Here is a 23,821-nt window from a genome sequence, read left to right on the forward strand (position 1 = left end):
TAGAAAAAAGGCATCTTGCAAAAATGCTCATAATTAAACCATAACAAAGTCTAATGACTAGATCTGTCCTATGGGCTCAATGTCGAGGTGGTCTGAATGATGTGGTTGCTTTTATATTCAGTACAATTACCAAGTGAAATATTGAAGTATATGAGTAGGATATTTAGAACTTAGGGAAAGAGTTTATTTAAGTCTGATCTAGTTGCCCCTTGAAACTTCTCCTACACCTTCCATGCACAAGCACAACATGTGCATATGAGTTTCTCCATCAGCTGTCCTCATACAAGTGGAGAACTTGAGCGTCACTTCACGTGCCTGTGGAACATGTATCCAAATGGACTGCGCACATGTGAATATATGTGTCTGTACACAGTAAGAAGGCAGGCTTTTAAAACACTATTCATTGACTTAGATCAACGTCCAGGCTGGAGAGGCACCCATTATTGTCACTAAAGCACCCTGCCCTTTACTAACTTTTAAATCAAAATATTGCAGTGGCAGCTGGGCTGAAGAGAAGGTATCCTAACATACTATGAAGTTTGTAAGCATTTCTGCAGCGGTATCCCTTGAGAGTTGTGGTCATTCCAAGGGTAACTGCTATTCATATTCTCCATAACAGGATCATATGAAAATATAAGAAACTGAGAAATGAATTGGCATAGTTTTCATATGTCCCCCTCCCATATTTCCAATAAACTTGATTTCCCCTCAGTGTTTTTTCCCCCTTGAAAAATAGGCGTCGGTACTCACCATGAAGTTGTTACAGTAAGTGCCACACTTTTTAACAAAAAGAAGAGTACTGCACTGTTTCCCCTCATGTTGCATGTCATCAGTTGTATTAAAAGCATGTCCCATTAGTTATTTAACAACTCTTTATTATTTACGTGAGCCAAGGTAATGAATAATCATGTCCCAATTTGTTCCTATGTGTGCACGTTGTATGATGTATTAAACTGAGAGGTTTCTTGATTTTTGTGCTTGGGCTATTCTTATCACATATTTATCTCTTTTCAGCCAACAAACTACTCCAATCCAGTGTATGCAAAATTGTACATGGATGGGCAAAATTGTCGAAACTCCTTAGCCAGTGTTGATGAGAGGAAAGAACTCCTTCCAAAGAAAATAGATATTGGCATAAGGGAGACTGTGGCATAATCCATTGTAACCTTTTGTATACTGTATAAATGTATAAAATATAATGATTACTTTTCTATGTACCAACAGTATTATAATTGTTTTAGCATCAGCATTACCTCTGGATTTATTTTTTTTCTGTTTGGTTGGTGGTTTTCTGGGTTTTTCTTTTGCTGATGACTTGACTGACCATTTGTATGGTATTTTTATGAAAAAAAAAATCTGCACTACAGTAAAATTTACAACAATGCTGCTGATATAACACACATTGAATTTGTTACAAATTAAAAAAAAACTCCTTTGTAGTGTGAATATGAGCAATCTATTTTGTATGAGCCTTTTCCTTTGGTTTTACTTAATCAATGAAGATGATATCTGCACTTTTCCATTATATGGTCTGAAGGCTGTAGTACAGTGTGTGAATTTGTTTATCTTTTAAATGGTGGAAGTATGGATGGTCTACTCTCTTTGTGCCCATTAAAAATTCACTTCAGATTGTTAAAATTTTAGGAAACCTACTTTCACAAATAAAGCATAACTTCCTTTTACAGTTAGCTTTAGGTTGCCAAGAAGTTATGAGTACTATAGAGAACATCTAATGGTCTGCATGAACACAGATTTTTCCGTTTTGGAGATTCAGTGGTCGTCCAAGCTATACTAAACATATATACCATGTAAAAAAACCTTCGTATTTAGTAAAACCGTATAGAACTTAGTGATATACGACTTGCAAGTGGAAAGACCTTAATTGATGTGTGCTAAGGCCTATTCTGCAGTCCTGTATACAGTAGCCTACCTGGAGCACAAGAGGGCATCGCCTACACACATATTATATATTTATTTACTCAGCCATATGCATTATTTGTGTATGATGAATTCCCCCGTGGTGTAAGGAGAGCAAAAAGCCATAAGCACACACATCAATAAGAGAATTCTTAAAGGGAAGAGTGGGGAGAACCCATACTTGCCTAAAAATATTAAATCAACCCAGTCTTCATCATTTTGTATCTGTTTAAAAGCTACTGTGGATTATTTTTAAAATTTCTTCAACAAACCTCAAAATCACATTCTCAGTAGTGGGTGGAGAGCGTTCAATGTAATGAGTTTCCAGCACTTTCTCTGGTACAGTATTAGCTTATTTTATGTTGTTATGAAGAATAAAAAAAAGAAAAATCAATACAATTTGCCTTTTTTTAATTGTGACAGAAATACGTAGTGCGATTTCTCTAGGTTGTTAAGAAAAAAAACAGTCCTTGAAATATTTTATACATAACTTTAAAGGCACAAAAGATTTCACACACCTGTACACAAAGAATGGGGGTGGGGGCTTTTGTTCTTCTGCTACACATTACTGATTTTTTAGCTGTCATGAGATATTAATCTAACAGATTAAATATGTTTGTGGTGGCTCTTTTTTCCCTTTGTACGAACATTGCAAAAAAAAAAATACAGCTGTTTTATAAAAGATTTTGTTGTATTATGTGCATGCATACTACCTATTTCTAAACTTTGCCATGTTGAGGCCTTTATTAAAAAGAACTTGATTCATGTAATACTAGTGCAGTTGTGCTTGAACAATGTTATACATATCGCAACCCTTTTTGAGTATTGGTTAAAACTATTTTTAATAGAATAATGTATTTCATTTGGTTAAAAAAAGTCATTTTGCCTATGTTTTTTTATAAAATGAAGTCCTACATACTTCACAAAAATGTTGACTTCTATTTACTCAAATGAAACTCTAACACTCTAACTACCCTGTTGAGGAGTTTGTAAATACATTCAAAAACATATTTCTTGAGCAATGTCAACTCAAGAAACAAAGATCCATTATACTAAACATGGGAAGCAAAATGTCAAACCTTCAATTTTTATGTAATATTTTGCCCTCAACACAAAATTGTACAAAATGTCAAACTCTACTTCTTCAGTTTAAGAAGAGTAAAAGTTGGTAAATAAACATGGTGGCTCTGATCCATGACAAAGACAGACAAAGTAACCAAACTGCAAACACAAAGCCTTTTTTAAAAAGCTGAAATTTCACTAGTCAGATGGTTGACAGTGAAAAAGTTGCATGGGAGGAAGCTGAATCCAGTCTCCCTACTCGCCCTTCTGAATAATGAACGGCAGATTTCACAGGTTTTTAAATGGCTAGTACACGTGGTTCCAGTTGCTGGGTCAGTCTGAAGAATAATGCACAAAAATCTATTTGTGCACAGGATTCTCTGTCCAACCAGTGACAAACAAACATGTTCAGTGTTCAAGTCAGTGGACTATAGCCAATTAAGTCCTACTCACAAAAGACCCATTGAAAGTAATGTTATGGTAGGTTTGCTGATATATATAATTTTACCAATTTCCTCCTCAAAGTCCATCAATGTTTGCTTGTTTTGCTGAAGCAGGTACTCCTGTTAATTATTATCGTTTGGGAAGGTCCACCAATTTTGAATGAAGCCTACCTGGACGCTATATGGAATTTGCTCCGACAAGAAATAATGATGGCCACTAACATGGATAGCATGAAAAGAGGAGTGATAAGGCTATCAGGGGCTCCTAGCTGATGCTGGCTATGCTGACTAAATTCTTCCTCATTGCTGGGAGGCAGTATGCCTCTGAATACCAGTTGCTGAGGGTCACAAGTGAGGAGAGTGCTTAAGCACTTAGGTTCTGCTTGTAGCCATCCCATCGGCAGGTGGTATTGTAAGAACAGGTACTGTAAGAACAGAATGCTAGGCTAGCTTTTCTCATAGTCTTGTGATGCTGCTATTCAACTACCCCAGAAGCCACTTGGTCCTGTTCATCCTTCCTAATCTGTGGCCTACATTTTAACTAATCTCTCTTAAAGGTAAAGGTAAAGTACCCCTGACCATTAGGTCGTCGTGACCGACTCTAGGGTTGCGGCGCTCATCTCGCTTTACTGGCCGAGGGAGCTGGCATTTGTCCACAGACAGCTTCCGGGTCATATGGCCAGCATGACTAAGCTGCTTCTGGCGAACCAGAGCAGCACACGGAAACGCCGTTTACCTTCCCGCCGGAGTGGTACCTATTTATCTACTTGCAGTATGATGTGCTTTCAAACTGCTAGGTTGGCAGGAGCAGAGACCGAGCAACGGGAGCTCACCCCATTGCGGGATTCGAACCACCGACCTTCTGATCAGCAAGTCCTATGCTCCGTGGTTTAACCCACAGCGCCACCCGCGTCCCTCTCTTACTGTGCTTTTAAATAACCTCCCAGAGAGCTGCTGGCGCTCCTGCTCTGTTTCCAGCACTGGCCAGTGGGACAAAGGGTAGGGCAGATAATGGTAGGCAGAGGCAGAAAGAAAGTGAGGCAGAGCACTGCAAGGCTATGCACACTCAAAGTGAATCCTACTTCTGCGTAAAATGCATAGGATTATGTTAGTAACCACAAGGTAATCAATCATATAGTAACAATACATTCTTTTTATCTCATAACAACCCAACAGTTTTCTCCTGGGTTTAGAGCCAAGGTTTTTTAAAAATGACAACTATTATTACTTATTAAATTTGTATATTGCCCTTCATCCAAAATTCACTGGGCAGTATACAATCCTGCTCCAACCACACAGTCTAGAAAGGTTTTTCAGGTTGTACATTTTGTGGGGAACAAGTATAATTGCAACCTATTCTCTGCACCAAGTTCCTGTACTTTTAACAGTGGCGGTAGAAGAAGATATTCAACAGATGTACATTTCTCAAAAACAAAAGTTTAGGGGCCTGCTTTGGGCATCAAAATGAACACTCACAGCCACAAAGCAGTTGCGATATACCATTTGAGCGCATGCAAACCTCTCAAACCCAGAGACTAGTAGGAAAAACACACACATCTCCCTCCCGGGAATTCTTTTCTGGAGATGCAGAGATGGAACCGAGTCACAGTGATGCAGACTCCAAGCAAGAAGATGAGACACAGCATAGAAACTTAGTTATCGGAGTGTGGGGAGAGTGAGAGTGGGGGATCAGACTTGGTGATGTCACAGATAAACAGGCAACAGTTTATCCTCTCTCTCTTCTATCATGAAGTCGATTCCTGCCTTTGGTTTAAGATTAGAAACGTGGATAGAAAAATTAAGAACTTGGTGGCATGGTATTTGAGGGCAGAATTATCAACAAACCCATTTCCCCAGGCATTGTCAAGGGGGGGGGGACTGCAAAACAACATGGAAGAGTCTCAGAGAAAGCTTGGGTACTTACCAGTTTTCGCATCTACCAAATTGTGCTGCCAGTGCCTCACCCACTGATTTCCTCCTATCTGAGTTTTCTTCTACTCTGTAAAAACAATTGGTAGGGGAGGAAAGTTTGAAAATGATTAGGGGATAGTTTTTATTAGGTCTGAAATTACACACATTTGTGCCCAGTGATAGTGTACTAGAAATGTCCAGTACTGCACTGACATTATGAAGCAAACAAGAAGCTGTATAATAATATAGAGTGTAATTATAGTAATTACAATTTAAAAGTAGCCTTCTTTGAAGCACATTTTTATAACATAAGAAGAAACCAGAAGCTCAGGATTTTTTATTTTTACTTTGCTAAGTATTTTTATTGTTTTCCATAAATGCCTAACAAAATAAAACTAGACAACTAAACAAAATCCCAACACCCCTCAAGCCCATTTTTTTAAAATTACTATCACCAATGTTCATGTTAGAAAGTTGCTGATCTATTTCTATTTTGATTTAATCCTTCATTGTTCTTTTAATTCTGCCAGCATTTTTCACTAGTAGCTTTGAGCAAGTGGAATATATCAAGAGAAAATAGTTAAGATGAATGAAAAAAAAACCTGAGATAACACAAGTGACAGAACATCATGAATTTCAAAACTACATTGGAAGATAGTGATCATGTTAAGGCCATTGCCTATCAAAAGAAGGCAAGCCATATTAGTGCCATGTTAGAGCATTGTTTTCTTATATTCCAACATATTAATCTGGAAAGAGGTAAGTAGTGTCTGCGTTACGTAGTAGTCTTTGGAAGAGAAAGAAAAAGAAAACTAAACACTTCCCATAGAAGGATTAGAATGAAAGTTTGTTGCTCTGAGTTCCTATCGCCTCTTTCTTTCATCTTGGAATATAGTGGCTTAGAAGAAAGGGGGGAAAGGCAGCGTAAGGTGACTTATAATGATAAGGAAATCTAAAGTACCCTGCAAGGCACCAGACACAACCTTTCATGTTTGTGCGATCAGCTGCGATAAAGGACATGCTATCCACTCTGAGTGAAAACAAGAAATTCAGCTTGCCAAAGAAGGCTAAGCTCCTCTCAGGATAAAACTGTTGCCTCATGAACTTTGAATTACTATTTAGGAGCATGAAAGCACACCACAGAAAGCAAACCTAAAAGACAAAAAGCAACACGATGAGGCTTTTCTGCTGAGATTGCCATGGTGCTTCAACAGCTGAGAATTGATCAACTGAGGCTAATTTTCTTAAACTTTACTTGTATAGAAGGTGGATTTGCATTTGTAATAAACAGTTTAAAGGGTGCAATTTCTATACACCAAATTAAAGAACATACTAAAAACAGTAACAAAGGACAAGACCGGTTACAAAACGATATGCAAAAATTAATGTGGCTATTAACACTCCTTCCTATGGAGCAGGTTGAAAATACAGCACACATTATGCTCTTTTGTTTCTGTCAATGCATCTTTGTATGCAGTCATTTCTAACTTTTAAAGTAAACACTCTATCTTCAAAGTTGACCTAAGCACAATCTAAATGGACAGAGATGTTTGCAATACAGATCTGATCAGTTTATCTACAGCCAAAAAGATACCGAGGACACAATTTATCTCCAAGTGAGGAGGGGAAAACGTTTGCGATAAGAGTAATTATTGCCACTTCTCAGATAACTTTCTCTTCCGCTCACACTGTAGGGCCAAGGAACATATCAGTCACCAACTTCCTTCAATGGGTAGATTACCTATGAACTGAGGAATCTCCCCCACTCCTGTATACCTAGTTTGGAAGTTGCAGTATTAATAAAAATATTATACACTGGGATCCTTCTTAAACATATTTTCAGGTGGTTTAAATAAGCAAGCTCTCTTGCTTGAAGCATGCTAGAGGTGCACCCACTGCAGCATGAGTTTTAATTTAGTATGACGCGGGTGGCACTGTGGGTTAAACCACTGAGTCTAGGACTTGCCGATCGGAAGGTCAGTGGTTTGAATCCCCACGACGGGGTGAGCTCCCGCTGCTCTGTCTCTGTTCCTGCTCCTGCCAACCTAGCAGTTCAAAAGCATGTCAAAGTGCAAGTAGATAAATAGGTACCGCTCCGGCGGGAAGGTAAACGGCATTTCCGTGCGCTGCTCTGGTTCGCCAGAAGCGGCTTAGTCATGCTGGCCACATGACCCGGAAGCTGTATGCCGGCTCCGGCCAATAAAGCGAGATGAGCACCGCAACCCCAGAGTCAGTCACGACTGGACCTAATGGTCAGGGGTCCCTTTACCTTTACTATTGTCTGGCAACCATAAAGCTGAGGGAGATCTTTAAAACATGACATAAAAAACAATATGAACAGAACAGACCATCCCAGAACAGTATTTGTAGAGAACTCACTGAAGCCCTTAACTCCCCCTTCTCCACAGCCATGGTCAACCATATAGACCCCCCAGCTCATGGCTCCATGCCCTACTGTCAGCCTGTCCTGTTAAGATTACCCAGTCTACCTAATCTCCCATTATGTAAAACGGAAGACACACATATCCCTTGAATACACTAAGTGAGGAATGGGCTGCATCTAGCAAGGATAGGAGAAATAGCTTCAGGAAATAGCTCTTCTCCCAATGTCCAAATATTTGAAGCACCTCTTCCTGATGAACATGACTGTCTTGTGAGTGGCTAGTTCAGAGCCAGCTGTCAGTCAAAGGCCACCAGGAAGGTGCCTTTAGAAGATTACTGTTGCCAACAGCCTTTGTCCTTCAACTTTCATCTATCAACACTGCAATGTTATCCACAAGACCAGAAGCCTGCTCTTCAGTAATTACAATAGGGTAGACTTAAATTGTTCTATTTTCTACAAAAGCTACCTTTTGCCTCTTTCTTTTGCCCACCCGCCTTTTATTCTTAATACACTTCTTGAATGGGTTCATGTGTGTGTTGGTGCTAGACTCCAAATATTACTACCCCCCTGAGAGCACTGACCGTATGGCTTCATGCCGTGTGTGTAAGTGGAATTTGACAGAGAAAAGCCAGCTGCCTTGGGCTCCAATAAGAGACCAATAAAGCTGCATGCTCTCTCTGTGTCTCCTTTGAGTATTTGCCTTGGATTCTCAGATTTTGTTTCTGCTTCAGGTTAGAACAAGTGTGGGGTACTAAAACAATTAATTTTTTTTTTAAAAAAACAACAACAATCCAATACAAATGCAGACTGGGAAATATCTCCATGTAAGGGCTTGTTGGAAGAAAGAGGTCTTAGATGCCAAAAGACAACAGAGCCAGTTTCTGTCTAATATTTAACAGGAGGGGATTCCAAAGTGTAGGTGCTGCAAAGCCATAGTACATAGTAAAGGCCTGGTTCCTATATCGTGCAGAACACATTTTCTGATGAGTTGGTATCTGCAGGAACCCCTCACATGCTGAGTGCTCAACTGGGTATATATAAGGGTTATCTCCCAAGGTTTATCTGACAATAGAAAACTGTCCTATTTCCAAGTGTAATTATAATGATAATGAAATTTTCTATGATACACACTAAAACATCTTCATAAATATTTGAAAATATGCTGTTCAACGGATTCTGGAAGACAGGAGGCTGACTCCTGACAGCCAATTAATTATCACAATCAGAGGAATTCTAGACAAAGTACCTTCACTGTTAATGTGAAGCCTAATTAAAATTCATGTCCCATAAAAGTCACTTGACTCTCAATTATGATTAAGTATGCAAGGTCACTAGAACACAGTGAGAGACTGAGCCAAATGCAGTCCCTTAGTTACTCAGTGACAGTTCAAAAGTATTGTCATGCTTTGTGAAGAACTGTACGTAAAATACAAATTACAGTTCAGTGTTTTTCAGTGTGAATGGCTGACAGCAACAATCTTCTGGTCTTGTAGCTTATTTGAATGTGCTGCAGTAAAGTAGGTGGAACCAAATGGTGCCCTTGCACTCGTGGAATTGCTTTTGATCCAGCAAAGGCACCCACTAATAGAAGAGGAAGCTATTTTCCCCAGCACCATTCATGTTATATTTAACCCAGTCCGATGGGCGGGGTACAAATATTACAATTATTATAATATTGAAAGCCTTTTGCTGCCATCCATCTCCAAAGATATCAATGTGAAATATAAAAGGGACGAATAAACAAAAAATACCTCAATAAAATACAATAAAATTAAAGGAATAAATAAATAAATGTTGACATTGGTATTAACAGTACAGTCATACCTCGGGTTACAGATGCTTCAGGTTGTGTTTTTTTGGGTTACGGACACACCAAAACCCAGAAGTACCGGAATGGGTTACTTCCGGGTTTCGGTGAGAGTGCATGCACAGAAGTGCTAAATCGCGTTTTGCACAGAAGCACCAAATCGCAACCCGCGCATGCACAGACGCGGCGCTGTGGGTTGCGAACGTGCATCCCACACGGATCATGTCCGCAACCTGACCGTCCACTGTACTCCTATAGAAAAGGGATTCTAGAGATATGGTGCCACCACAGAGAAGACTCCCTTGTTATCATGTAACAAACTTCCCAGGGCAAGGGAAGAGCCAACCCCCTTGGAAGAGCCTAAGATTAAGGTTAGAGGAAGGAAAGGCAATAATCCGTTCATGTATTTGGTCCCAGGCAGTTTAACTAAGCCTGGAAGAAGAGGCACTTTGCATTAGGCTCAGAAGCCAATAGACATCCAATGTACGTCATTCAGATTTGATGTGTAAACTTATTCCATTGGGCTGTGCCAGCTGAAGTTCTGGCAATTGCATTCTGCAGTAACTGAAGCTTCCAAATAGTTTTCAACAGCAGTTCCACATACTACACATGTGAGTAATCAAGTCAAGAGTTTAACCAGAGAATGCATCATAGCGGCAATACTATCACAGTCCAGGAGTTGTGGTAGGAGGCAAACCAACCCCCAAGCTGCAATGGGTCTCTACACATTTGCGCTCCCTTGGGGAATGCAACCCCATGTAGAATAGATTGCTCACCTAATTCCCAGACAAAAGAACCATTTACCAACAGCACCTCTATCTTATCTGGCTTTGTTTGGCTTTAGTTTGTTTGTCCTCACCCAAGCCACATCAAATTCAGTTGTAGCTACACAGTGGTAATCTACACAAACGGTAATCTGCACAGTTGTAATCTACACAAATTCAGTTGTAATCTACACAGGCTGCAAGCTATCACCTGCACAGCCTCACTTCACTTAGATGATATATAGAGAAAAACACCACACTCCAAAACCTCTGATGATCTCCCCAGGTGGTACATATGTTTAACAGCATGGGAGATAAGATGGAACTTTGCAGGACTCTACAGCACAATGCAATGGAGTCAAGCAAAAATCCCCCATGCTATTATCTGCAAGCAGCACTGGGAGGAATCCAACGTCACATTAAGGTGACCGTTTCATCAGGGCAAGCATTTCACCCTCTTGTCTCCCTGTTCTGCACTGTTCCATGGATTCTTCTGACCACTGCAAGCCAGTTTCACGGGGCATGGGGGGAAATGAGGGGGGACCCCATTGTGCAAGTAAAAATCCTTGCACAAGGCTTCTGCTGATTGGACTCATGAGTGCCCCTAACTCCCATTCTACAGAGTTAATCTTGCAAGATACTATGGTATCAAAAGCTGTGGAAAGATAGAGAAGAATTAACAGAATCACACTGCACCTCTCCCCCCTCAACAAAGCTCATACATTAGGGTCTTAGTGCCCCAACCCAGACTAAACCTGGACTTAAATTAATTTAGGTGATCTTTTCTATTTCATTCAAAAACAAATTGAGGGCAACTGCCACGACCTCCTCAAGCACCATGCCCTCAAACAGGGATTTTAACAACTGGGCAATACAAATTACAATTTCCTAGGTCCCAAAACGTTTATGAAGGAATGGCTGTGGAATGACCATCTTCAGTCAGCAAATTAAGAATACTGTGCTGTTATCAAGTTATGCTACTGAAATAAGCTGCCCTCCCAGCCTTGGAAATAATAGGTTTTAGATGTAATAAGCATGCATATCTGCACAAACATCAGTGAAGTCTCTTTAATTAGCTGTAGTCTATGTAGCACTCAACAGTTAATCAGTTTCATTTATTTTTGATTTTTTTATATTTAAAAAAGTCTGAGCTTGGATGTTTTTGTATTGTCAGCAAGGAATTTTGATGCTAGGGCGAGAAGTTGCATGTTTTTCATATATAGTGGCCTATCATCAATTTGAACCTAATGGAAAGCATCGCTTAACAACATTTCAAGGGCTGAGTTATAACAATGTGTGTGACTGAGGTATTTGATCATCATCATGAAATCTGATCAAGGAGCAACAATGCTACATTTGTATTTTCCCAAGATGAGCCACTCCAATAGCAATTTAATTTCAATGAACAGGCATAATAAAATTAAATTTCAGATAAAAATTCGTACTGCGAAACAAAGCCAAGTTCCAACAGAAAACCTGGACATTCATTTTTTAATCAGGGGCTTGCTAGCAATGCAAACTACCAAGAAAGCACCAAAGCTAGATTATGTAAGATGCAATATCTATTTAGATGCAAAAGTGTGCAATTGCTCAAAGTATTTTAGAGCCAATTCTAAAATGCTGGTTCTCAAAGCCAAGTTCTGTTGCATCTTGTTTTCCATTGGTTCATAATGACAGTATCAAAGTACAAAAAATTAAAATCCCATAAAAAATGCAATCATTAAAAGCACACACAGAAAAAAACCACACAAAACCCAACAATCTACAGTCGTACCTTGGTTCTTGAACGCCTTGGCACGTGTACGCTTTGGCTCCCAAACACCACAAACCCAGAGGTAAATGTTCCAGTTTGCAAATGTTTTTCGGAAGCCAAACATCCGATGCGGTTTCCGCTCAACTGCAGGAAGCTCCCACAGCCAATCGGAATCTGCGCCTTGGCTTTTGAATGGTTTCAGGAGTTGAACGGACTCCCGGAATGGATTAAGTTCGAGAACCAAGGTACCACTGCGTCATAATTGTACAATGTTAAAGAAAGTAAGGTTTTTAAAAAACAAAACCTAAAATTATATTCATGTACACCTTTTCGTCAGCTGGAAATGTCACAGACTTAAAACAGCACAATCTTCTCTTGAAAAAGTCAGAAATTAAAGTAAGGCTGCCAAAGAAGACCCCCACCTGAAACCCAGGACAGCCATGCCAGTCATGGCAGACAGTATTGAATTAGCAGCACCAGTGATCTGGCTCAGTATAAAGCATCTTTCTATCTTCACAAGTATAAAGGTGTTGCATGATAATATCGTTACTTCAGCTCTCTGGATTTTTGTACTCATGAGGGTGGAAGTCCATACCTTTATAGACTTAAGATTCTGCCTGTGGCTAATTTGTATATAAACCTTTCTATTTTCTAACACATTTTGTGCAGGCTTCCAGGGGTCAGGGTTTTGAAAGAGAGAATATCATGTAGAAATTAGGTTGCTCCATATTCATGTCTAGAATCCCTAGCCCTGTATTTTCTTCTTCTCATTATTCAGAGAGGGAAGACAACACTTTTAAACACAGTTGACAACTGAAAGCAATAGCAAAGTTCTGGTAAACAATAAATTTACTGCCTGAAGCTTGCTGGCAGCAAGAGCTTGGCACTGTTAAAAATATATATTCTGATTCTGCTTATGCAAGTTTTTGAAGGAACTAGTATGGTTCTGAAATTTGGTGACATGTAATGATGTGGGACTAGCTCTTTATTAAACTGTCCTGCATTTCTATTTCTTGAGATAGAGAGAACTTGCAGTTGGGAAATTGTGGGTGGCCTTTAGCTAACTAGACAACCTATTACAACTATTATTTAGCTTGCACAGTCCACCCAAAATGACATGGTCTCTGCTAAGGCAATTGAAAATCCAAATATTTCAAAATTTGACAGGTGACAATAGGCCTGTATCGCATTAAGCAAAAATACCAATGAGCCTAGAAAGCCTATTAAAGACTAAAGCAGTTATGATATTATAAAATTTTGTTGACTACAGTCCACTTCAATGTGTAAACAATTCATTTACATAAATACTCTTAAAATATCCTTTAATAATCCTAAAAATTATAGAAGATCCATTCTAATACTCTACAAAATATATGACGACTGGGTTTCTCTTTTTGGAGAGTTTTATTATCTCACAATATTTCTGGAGCAGTCATACCTATTCATGCACTATGATGCCTGAATAATGTTCTTTTAGTCATGTATCTTGAATGCGTACTTCACGTCACATTTTCCCAGGTTCATTAAGCATGTGCGGGGGGGGGGGGAGGATTTACCCAGAGAACTATATCTACTGTATATATTGGTTTTTTAAAAATGTAGAGTAAAAACTTACTGCAGAAGGCAAATGGATTAGACTGTATTAGAATATTAGGTAAGTCATAAAAGTATAGGAATGTGCATCAGATTTGAACTGAGAGATGAGGCAGGGTACCTTATAAGGAATTGTATGACAACACACAATTCAAACCAGGGTCCTCTGAAGCACTTTGAGGTCCAGACATCTCAGAAATGCTACATACAAGCATCTACTAATAGTTAAGCTGTATCTAAGCATATTGTATTATCAAAACAGCACAGCTGGGGGAGGGAGGCAAGGAGGAGTAGCTTTGCAAATGCACGTCTCCTGCTTATGGAAAACTTGCATATGGGGAAGGGTTTTATGTATGATCAGAGGGAATCATTTTAGCAGAGCCCTCCAATCCCTGTGCTTTGGGAGAGGAAGCAAGTCTGCAAGAGCAAAACATATGTCACTAAGAATGAAGGGCAGAGATGGGAAGCTCCACTGTAACTGACCAGTGAAGCTTGGAACCGGAAGGAAAGATTTTCCATGGGAATAAAAGTCTATTAGTTCCAAATATTAGAATCTACGGTCACCCAATGAAGCTGAATGCTGACATATTCAGGATACGCTTTTCCACAAAGCACATAGATAAACTACAAAAACTCACTGCCACAAGATATAGTAATTGACTATCAACCTGGGATAGCATAAGAAACGTTTGGACAATTTCATGAGCAATAAGGCTATCCAAGGCTAGCCATGATGGTGGTATGCCTTTGAATACCAGTTACTATGGAGCATTATTAGGCAGAAGGCTACTGCATTCATGGCTTTTGGTTGGCCATTGTGAGAACAAAACCTTATACTATGTGCAGCTTGGTGTAACCCAGCAGGGCACTTATTACATTGTTAACATCTCAGTGCCACTGAGTGGAGAACGGGGGTAAGGCTAGAGCAGGCATAGGCAAACTCAGCCCTCCAGCTGTTTTGGGACTACAACTCCCAGCATCCCTAGCTAACAGGACCAGTGGTCAGGGATGATGGGAATTGTAGTCCCAAAACAGCTGGAGGGCCGAGTTTGCCTATGCCTGGGCTAGAGCAAAGCCTCCAAAGCAGTTCTTGGAGGATAGGCCAGACACATCCATATGGTGAAGGTTATGTTTAAGACACTCTGGTCTAGATTGTTTGGGATTTTTAATGATTAAAGCTGCACTTTGAAACAATATGGTTATTATTGCAGATCATATAGTAAGGGTTATGTGCTTGCTCCAATTAACACAGCTGCATTCTGAACTAACTGAAGCGTCTGAGCTGTCTTCAAAGGCGGAGAATGTTACAGTAATCTAGCCTGGAATTTAGTTAGTATGAACGACTACTTCTACCACGGTACTTCCTGAGCCATCTCTTTAACAGTTTGTCTCTTTGGCAGGATCTGCCAGAAATAGCAAGTGAAGTAGCTGTGCATATGTTCCTCCCCCACATACACAAAACAGTACTGCTTTGCATTGTAGCCAACCTGACCCTAAGTAATTAATCTTGCCAACATTGGAAACAAATTTTGTTGCTTTTTTTTTTTTGCTTTCCTTGACTTCATGGATCAATAATCTGATTATATCTCTTTGACAATAATGTGTTCCTCTCACGCGCTGCTAACTCCCTTCACTCTGGACCACACACTTGGCCTCATTAAGGGTCAATACACTTTGCCGCACGATCTATGCAACATACTAGCTCGCTCACTCTCTCCTGCAGTCAGAAGACCTCAGGCATTAATTGGCACAGGAGCAATCATACCTAGAAAAGAACTAATTTCTTCAGGCTTAGCCTTCTGATGTTATTAGTAATTTCACAAACTCTGTGTGAAACTGCTTCACCTCTAGGAGGACATATGCTCACTAATTGACTTCGGTGGGGGTGTTCTTGTGGTTTTGGCTTTCTTTAATCCAACAACCTGTCATTCCCTAAGATTTAGGCTATTGGAAATCTTGTTTTTGCTAAGTCTTCCTCAGCTTGGCCTCCTCCACCCACCACAGAGGTCAGCAGCCCCAGCTTCTGATCTTTCTCATTTGCTTTTACAACACATCTATCTTACCTGCAGCCTAGTGCTTCAAGAAACTGCTGTGAGAACAAACATCCTACTATTTCATGTATTGCACCATGTTTTATGCCTTCAGCTGCTCTCTTCTTTGTGCCATCCTTCCAGCTGCACTTCATAGAAAAGTATGCATGGGGTTATTGCTTCCCCACCCTAGTTTGGCTTAACCCATTAGTATCTGCAATATTTTGCACGACACTTCAAATGGTAAGACCAAGAAGAATTATTGCTTCATTTCAGAAAAGAAAATAACTTACTGCCAAGCTTGATCTCCACTTATTCAGTGGATTTATTTTTTTTAATGGCTAATCCAGCCACGCAAGTGTCAAAATTCTATTTTAAAAAATGGCACAGGCAGTCGTTTCTGCTTTGGTCTCATAGAACGATAAAGTGCCCATGAAACCAACATGTATTACTTCTAAGGACTGCATTGCACATTACAGAGAAGTGGCAATAGCACAGACCGGAGCAGCGTGTGACTCATCAAGATGAATGCAGTCCACAAGGCTCAATAAACTTGTTATTTTTGTTCCCTGACAAGATTGCAGAGAGGAAAAGTTTCAAGCATGTTGCAAGAAATAGCTGAGGGGCTGTGCCTGGGTTAGCTTCCAGAGCTACGCCTACTCTTTGCACTTCTGCTGTAATAACTGGAAGAGGAAGTTGGGTGCCTTCCTCACTACAAGGTGCAGGAATCAGCTGCAGCGAGGTACAGCGTGGCAATGTGAGAGATGCAGGTTCCACTTCTAAAAGTCACACAACAGGAGCACCAAAATCAGGAGTGTTAACCAATGGCCCAATAAAATTGGTCTTATGCTGTATTACAACATATTATTGTTGCTTTGAGTATGGTTATTATTAGGCACCATCGGTGTGAATGGTGCTTCTGAGGCCACTGCCTTGAGGATCACATATAATAAAAATAATATGCAGTTGTTTCAGTTACCTGTTATTAGGCTTGTAATGCCTAAAGTAGTCTAAGGAGAACTGGGGAGAAACTTTGGAATATGTGTGACTTTCCCATATATGCAACAAAGAAAAATGGCTGACAGGTGAGCACAATCCACATGTGACAACAAAGAACAATTATTAGGGAAATGCAACATTACAGAAGGGCAAAATGTTCAGCCCAACTTTACACTCATGCCCTACACATGAGTAACACATAAATAGAACTGGTGAAAGGAAGAAAAGGAGGTGAAAGAGAAAGTAGGGAAGGGTACGTTCACCTATCCTCAATATCATCACTTTTTGCTCTATATTTAGTCTAGAATATAAGTATTCTTTTAGTGAGGTACTATCCCTTTTGCATTCAAACTTGGGAGAACCTGAATTACTCCAGAATGCATCACATTAGAAGACAGTGAGCTAAAGAGGGGAGCTTTTAATTGCAGCTGTTAATAGAGTGAAAAAGTTTCACAGGAATTTCAGTGTAAGATATTTACCTTCTCAAGGGCTGAGATATTTCCCTCTATGGCTGTCATCCAGACTCCCTTCCACTTAGGCTGTACTTAGCAGGTGGATTAGAAGGAAGTAATTTGACCCCTTTATACCTTCTGTTTGACCACAAGCTGCCTTTAGGAAGCTGTCTTAACCCACTGGAACTGAGGGTGAATGTACCAAGGACTTGATCAGCAGAGGGAGTGAGCCACTTGTTCCTAGATCAATTAGTGATTACCTCACCTGCATCTGGTAAGCAAACTAGCAGCCAGAACACCTGGCAGAGAATTGCATTCTCTCCTGCACCTCTGCTAGTTAGGAAGGCAGAGGCAAAAGAGTAGGCAAAGCAGTTCAGTGGGTTTCTATTTCCCCCTCCTCCCGTGGCAGTGCCTAAATTGATACAGTGGTACCTCGGGTTACAGATGCTTCAGGTTACAGACTCCGCTAACCCAGAAATAGTACCTCGGGTTAAGAACTTTGCTTCAGGATGAGAACAGAAATTATGTGGTGGCAGCACGGCAGCAGTAGGAGGCCCCATTAGCTAAAGTGGTGCTTCAGGTTAAGAACAGTTTCAGGTTAAGAACGGACCTCCAGAATGAATTAAGTTCTTAACCCGAGGTACCACTGTACTGACCAAGAGGACGGTGTCAGTCATTCTCTGGTTGAGCAAGGAGCAACGTTGCCAATCAAACAAGGTTCAAGATAGATGGATGATTCAAGGATCTCTAAATGAGACTTGAGTTTTCTGAATGAAGTATTCAGGCTTGATCTGTGCGGCTCTAATTATGATTTTGTGGAAGGCAATAAGGTAGTAATTGCTATCACAGTTGCTGATACAAGAAGCAAAACTGTGTGTTCATTCTACTTTGCTTGTAGAAAGCATATCCAGAGATTAGACTAGGCTTGGTCTTTATTGAGCATTTTGGTCTGATTTGTCTGTGGGATATCTCCATGTCTTTCCATTAATAATACGTTCATCTGATCCTTTTCAATGAATTTCCCTGTCATTTTCCAAACTGCAAGAAAAGTGGCTTTGTTGTGCTAAGTCAACAGAACACTTGCACAAACCTCAATGTGCTTGAATCCATCCTGCAAAATAGTGTTGGTCTGGAGGCAACTTATGAGTTGGAAAGTGCTGGTTGAATGAGTACAATGTATTTTCCCCCAATGTATGTTCTTACTTCCACTAGGGTTGACTCTGCACATGCAGCACTTATACCGACGGTAGCTGTGTGTGTGTGTGTGTGTGTGTGTGTGTGTGTGTGTGTGTGTGTGTGTGTAAGGGAACTTCCCCCCTCCTCAGTACAAGACTTCTGAGCAAAAACTGCAAATTTTGAAGCTGGAGTACAAGGATTCTAAATTGCTGTTCTGTCAGCATGGCCATGCAGCTTCTCGGATACAGACACTTTTAATCAAAAGCACAGCTACTAACACAGGAACACTGGCTGGAAATTACTGATGGCTTGCCAAGTATGCAATGTATAAGAAAAAGTATGATTTACAGATCATTTCCCCATGCAGATGCATTGCATGACCTTTGAATACTATATAGATTTCCCATCTCCCACCCCCATATGTGGAGGATCATCTTTAGTGAAATCATGTGACACTATCCCAAAGTACAGTGGTGCCTCGCAAGGTGAAATTAATTCGTTCTGCGAGTTTTTTCGTCTTGCGAAGCACCGCTGTGTATTGACGGTTTCCCATAGGAATGCATTGGCGGTTTAAAAAAAAAGGCGCAAGACATTTCGTCTTGCGAAGGAAGCCCATAGGGAAATCCGTCTTGCGAAGCAACTCAGAAAACGAAAAACTCTTTCGTCTTGCGAGGCATTCGTCTTGTGAGGTACCACTGTACTTTTGCGCTCTACAGGCAGGGAGTGATGTCCGTGTGGTGGACAGGAGCATTCTGGGAAGATTGCAAGTAGCCCTGCTCTTGTACTATTTACTTGTAGAAACAGTTTAAGGTACATTCCTAACTTCACTTACCTGGGAGTAAGCCCCATTAAATTATACTTCTGGGTATAATTGGCGAGGAATGCTGCCTCACTGCAGCTGTACTCAGTTTTCTTAAAAGATACATCCATTTCCCTCCTTCCCCTTCATAGTATAATTTTTATTGTGGTTTTTTTTTAATAAACCATCAGCCCATCTCAAAATAATACTCCAGAACATGCCAACATTTTCTATATGAGCTAATCTTCTATCTTCAAGGGGAGGAGTGTGAAACAGAGGCCGATAATGTCACAAAGCTGACAGCGGGGGCGGACATGAGAAGAATTATAGGCATTCAACTAACATTAAAAGGACAATAACACACTGGCTTATGGCTATTTATTTTTTTATGAGAGACTTGGCAGGACTTTGATTGAAGTTTTGATTGCCATACGCTTTCCCCGAGAGGCACAGTACTGTTTGTAAACTGGTCTATAATTGAAATTGAAATTTATTTATTTTTTTTAAAAAAATAATAATCGTGAAATATGATAATTCATTAAAATACATATTCCTTTGGAGGGTTTCCTCATTGATCTTTGTTGTACTAAATCTGTTTACACATCAAAGACCAAATTGCATTCTGCCTTCCTTCATTTCTGTCAGACCCTTCCTGTTGTTTTCCTTGGGACTGAATTACACAAAATCAAACCAGCATCCCATTTCACAGTTCTCCCTGCATCAACTATTATTCCAGGATAATGATGCGTCATGCAGAGTTCTAAGTTCTTCCTGCCCTCTGCACTGGTAAGCCTTCAGCTACTTAACAGTGTTTGTTTGTGTTAGCTTTCTCTTAAACTGTTTGCATTTTGGAAAGTGAATAATAAATAAAATCATTAAAATGTTTTGCTATTGGGCCACATCCTACTAAACAAAACTCAAATTCCACTGAGGGCCAAACTGGAGACATGGCAGTTGCCCCATAGCATGACTTTGCATAGCTGCTTAAAAAACAAGTGGGGGGTAAGACCTGGGTTGAGATTGTGATGTACAGAAAAGAGGGAGGCTTTAAGCCTTTGCTCCATCCAACATGGGCCCAAATCAGTCTCTCTCTCTCTCTCTCTCTCTCTCTCTCTCTCTCTCTCTCACACACACACACACACTTCCTACTAGCAATGGGAGAAATGTACTTTTTAATCTTAACCACATCCGGCAAATGTATGATCTGAAGTCCCTGCAGCAGATCAGCAAATTTCTGCCAAAAGACTCTGAAGTGCTACTGAAGCTGCCATCCCTCTAAGGAAGGGGTCAGCAAGGCTGACCGGGCATGGGCTGGATCACTCCAGCAGAAATCCTTCATGGGCCGGACCAGCACAGTGTGACACCGGAAATTGTGTCTGCATATGTCCACGGCACCGGAAATTGCTTCTGCACATGCCCAGACGCCGAAACTCGCACCTGCACAAAAGTGATTTCCGGAATCTGGGCATGCGCAGAAGCAATTTCCGAAGCCACGGAAGAGAGTCCCCATGCCGCGCTGTGCCAGTTTAGTGCAGTGCGTGGGGACTCGCCAAGTGGGAGGCTTGGTTCAGGGGTGGCTCGGGGGGCGGTTAAACGGCCTCCATGGGCTGCTTCCAGCCCATGGGCCTTAGCTTGCTGACCCCTAGTACTGTTAACGAATTTGTGCATTCCAAATAATGATGTGGCTTGAGTGGGAAAAAGATGACAAAATGACAGCAGAAAACAATAAAAACAGAGAACCTCAAAGTCCTGTTTACTGAAACAACATTAGGCAGATAGATTGGTATTAATGAGCCACTGTCATGTCTGAATGGCATGGATGGAACCTTCAAATCACCTTCATGAAAATGCCCATTTTAAAAATTAATGCCTCCTCAGCTACTGGAGAAGAAATTTAATAACATATTAATAATTGCTACAGCCACAAAAGTTGCATGGAGAAAGAATGCAAAAACTCTGGGCATCAGCAAATTGTAAAATGAAGTTTTTTTTAAAAAATGCAATCCACAAATCAGTCAGTTACAGACTGAAACAAGGGTTTCAGGTGATTTAGTCTCTGTTACTCAGGAGGAATTAAATCCATTGAAATAAACAAAATTTATGAAACTGGATTGTAAAACTTGTCATATGCCTAGGCCCTCATGGACTCAGCAAAGACAGTTGGGTGCCACAAAGCTATAAATAGGTAAATCACGTCATTTGTTGTGTATATAGGTATCCATTGTGGCTACGACACTGTCAAAAGTTTGCATAGGTTACTATAAGATCCATTTCTCCAAGTATTCCAAAGAGGGTCATCATTATTATGACAATAACAATCCTGTTCTATGTTTCTCTCACTCCACATAACTTAATGATTGGTGCTTCCTTACATATTATTAATGTCGTCATGGACAAAACAAGATTGACTGCTGTAGAAAGTGTCAAAGAACGTGAAGGGGGGAAAACTTAGATAGATACTATGCCTTCTGGCTCCTAGTAAGGACTAACTATACCAGTAAGCATTGATTAAAATTCTAATTCTGTTCTTTGGAGAGCCCTGTTTTCGTATGTGTCGGTGCACCATCTAACACAGGCATCTCATCATCAGCCTCCTCTCCTCTGACTGTGCTGCTTCTTGCAATCTGCTTCTCTGCTTCTCTTTCCTGTTCAGCATCTCTGCTTGGTGGTGTGGCAGTAGAAGGCAGATCTGGACTGTCATACATCAATTCAAGAAAGTCAATGTTGGTTTGTGTTTCTTCCTCTGACTGATCAAAAAAGTTTATCACTGTTCCTCTCATATCAGTTTTCATGTGTTCATCAAAATTAACCACATGTCTTGTTCTGACTTTCCTAGTGTTCAAGTCCTTTACTCTGTATCCTTTACTCCCTGGAGCATAGCCAATCATACTAGTCTTTTGCTCTGGAATCTAACTTGTGCCTACTCTGCTTGGGTACATAGGCATAGGCAGTACTGTGGTACCTCGGGTTAAGAACTTAATTCGTTCTGGAGGTCTGTTCTTAACCTGAAACTGTTCTTAACCTGAAGCACCACTTTAGCTAATGAGGTCTCCTGCTGCTGCCGGGGCCCGATTTCTGTTCTCATCCTGAAGCAAAGTTCTTAACCTGAGGTAATATTTCTGGGTTAGTGGAGTCTGTAACCTGAAGCATATGTATGTATGTATGTATGTATGTATGTAACCCGAGGTAGCACTGTACTGCCAAACACATGTACTGTGTGTGACGCTGGTACTCTTCCATGCCAAAGTTCAAAAGTTATACCTGTGGTTCCCTTGGTTGGCAGTCTATTTTGGCAGTATATACTTTAGTGGCTATTACATCTTTCTAGTGTGTCTGTGCCACATTTGCAGACTCTGCTGAAAGATTAGTCTCATAGACCTCAGCATACAATTTGACTTCTTTGGTTACTTTGCATTTGCTTACCAATACCATTCAAGCAAATTCAAAAGGTCGTTTTGTTTAGTCGTTCAGTCGTGTCCGACTCTTCGTGACCCCATGGACCAGAGCACGCCAGGCACTCCTGTCTTCCACTGCCACCTGCAGTTTGGTCAGGTTCATGTTTGTAGCTTCGAGAACACTGTCTAACCATCTCATCCTCTGTCGTCCCCTTCTCCTTGTGCCCTCCATCTTTCCCAACATCAGGGTCTTTTCCAGTGAGTCTTCTCTTCTCATGAGATGGCCAAAGTATTGGAGCCTCAGCTTCATGATCTGTCCTTCCAGTGAGCACTCAGGGCTGATTTCCTTAAGAATGGATGCGTTTGATCTTCTTGCAGTCCATGGGACTCTCAAGAGTCTCCTCCAGCACCATAATTCAAAAGCATCAATTCTTCGGCGATCAACCTTCTTTATGGTCCAGCTCTCACTTCTCAATTCAAAAGGTCAGGTACCACCAAATGCTAAGATTTGAGTTAATAGCTCTTATGATAGCTCTAAACAGGATTCCCACTTTAATTTCTTACATTTTGTATAAGCAAATCCTATTCTGTTCCAGGCAAAGAATGTTTAAAAAGAAGCTATATCCATTTTCCTTCTCCTAGGGGTTTGAAATTTCATTATGCCAATTCCATTTTATTTATACATTATCGCAGACTCATGCTGATTAGCAACGCACGTCTTATCTGTATAAGTGTCAGCCTCCAAAAATGGATAGGATGTCACTGGGAGGACTGTGAACCATGAGACCAGGATTATATCTATCTCAAGTTTCCAAGATAGTTCTCTAATGAAAGTTAAATCCTTAAGAAAATGCCCCAAATCCATGGAAGGCTCTTCAGGGCAGTCATTTGCATTGAAGCTTTTATATTAGAATACTGATGTGTGAAAATTCATGATTCATTTCAAATGGCTAAGAGCTTCATATTTTGAAAAAGCTGCTCCTCCAAAGTTATAGTGCTAAAAGGTTGTATAACATCCCCCTCTTAAACTTGACTTCATTTAAGGTCACTGTTGAGAGGAAAGAGGATAGTCTCCAGCTATTGATCAGGCACTTCACACATTATTTGGAGCAGCATAGCTGCTGCTGCCTCATGGTGAATCTTAGCAATGTAGGCAATTTCCTCCCACATGGTTAGACCAGCATGCTAGCAATACTCATCCCTGTTTATTGTGGTGCTACATAATTCTTAAATCTGTCCCATGTGGTGGTGAGGCAGTTGCATGCAGAGAACTGGTCTGGATTCACTAACTAACGGATGCAACCCTCTCATTGGATGATATAACCCCACACTACATA

The 23,821-nt window shown here is 40.5% G+C and overlaps 1 protein-coding gene and 1 long non-coding RNA gene across 4 annotated transcripts in view; one reads left to right on the plus strand and one right to left on the minus strand.

Annotated features, from left to right (window-relative positions):
• LRP1B (LDL receptor related protein 1B) overlaps positions 1 to 2,307 on the plus strand; it is a 728,211-nt gene extending 725,904 nt beyond the window's left edge. For all 3 annotated transcript variants that reach the window (XM_083404224.1, XM_083404226.1, XM_083404225.1), the window contains one exon: positions 1,015 to 2,307. In XM_083404224.1, coding sequence (XP_083260350.1) covers positions 1,015 to 1,155 — 141 coding nt within the window. In that variant the 3' untranslated portion in view covers positions 1,156 to 2,307. The remainder of the gene's footprint in view (positions 1 to 1,014) is intronic.
• LOC310665327 overlaps positions 1 to 23,821 on the minus strand; it is a 152,783-nt gene that overhangs the window by 43,658 nt on the left and 85,304 nt on the right. Inside the window, exon 3 of the long non-coding RNA XR_014505403.1 lies at positions 5,347 to 5,421. This is a non-coding gene — a long non-coding RNA (uncharacterized lncRNA). The remainder of the gene's footprint in view (positions 1 to 5,346; positions 5,422 to 23,821) is intronic.

Source organism: Podarcis tiliguerta (genome assembly GCF_965153285.1).
Source record: "Podarcis tiliguerta genome assembly, chromosome: 1".
NCBI classification, from domain to species: Eukaryota; Metazoa; Chordata; class Lepidosauria; order Squamata; family Lacertidae; genus Podarcis; species Podarcis tiliguerta.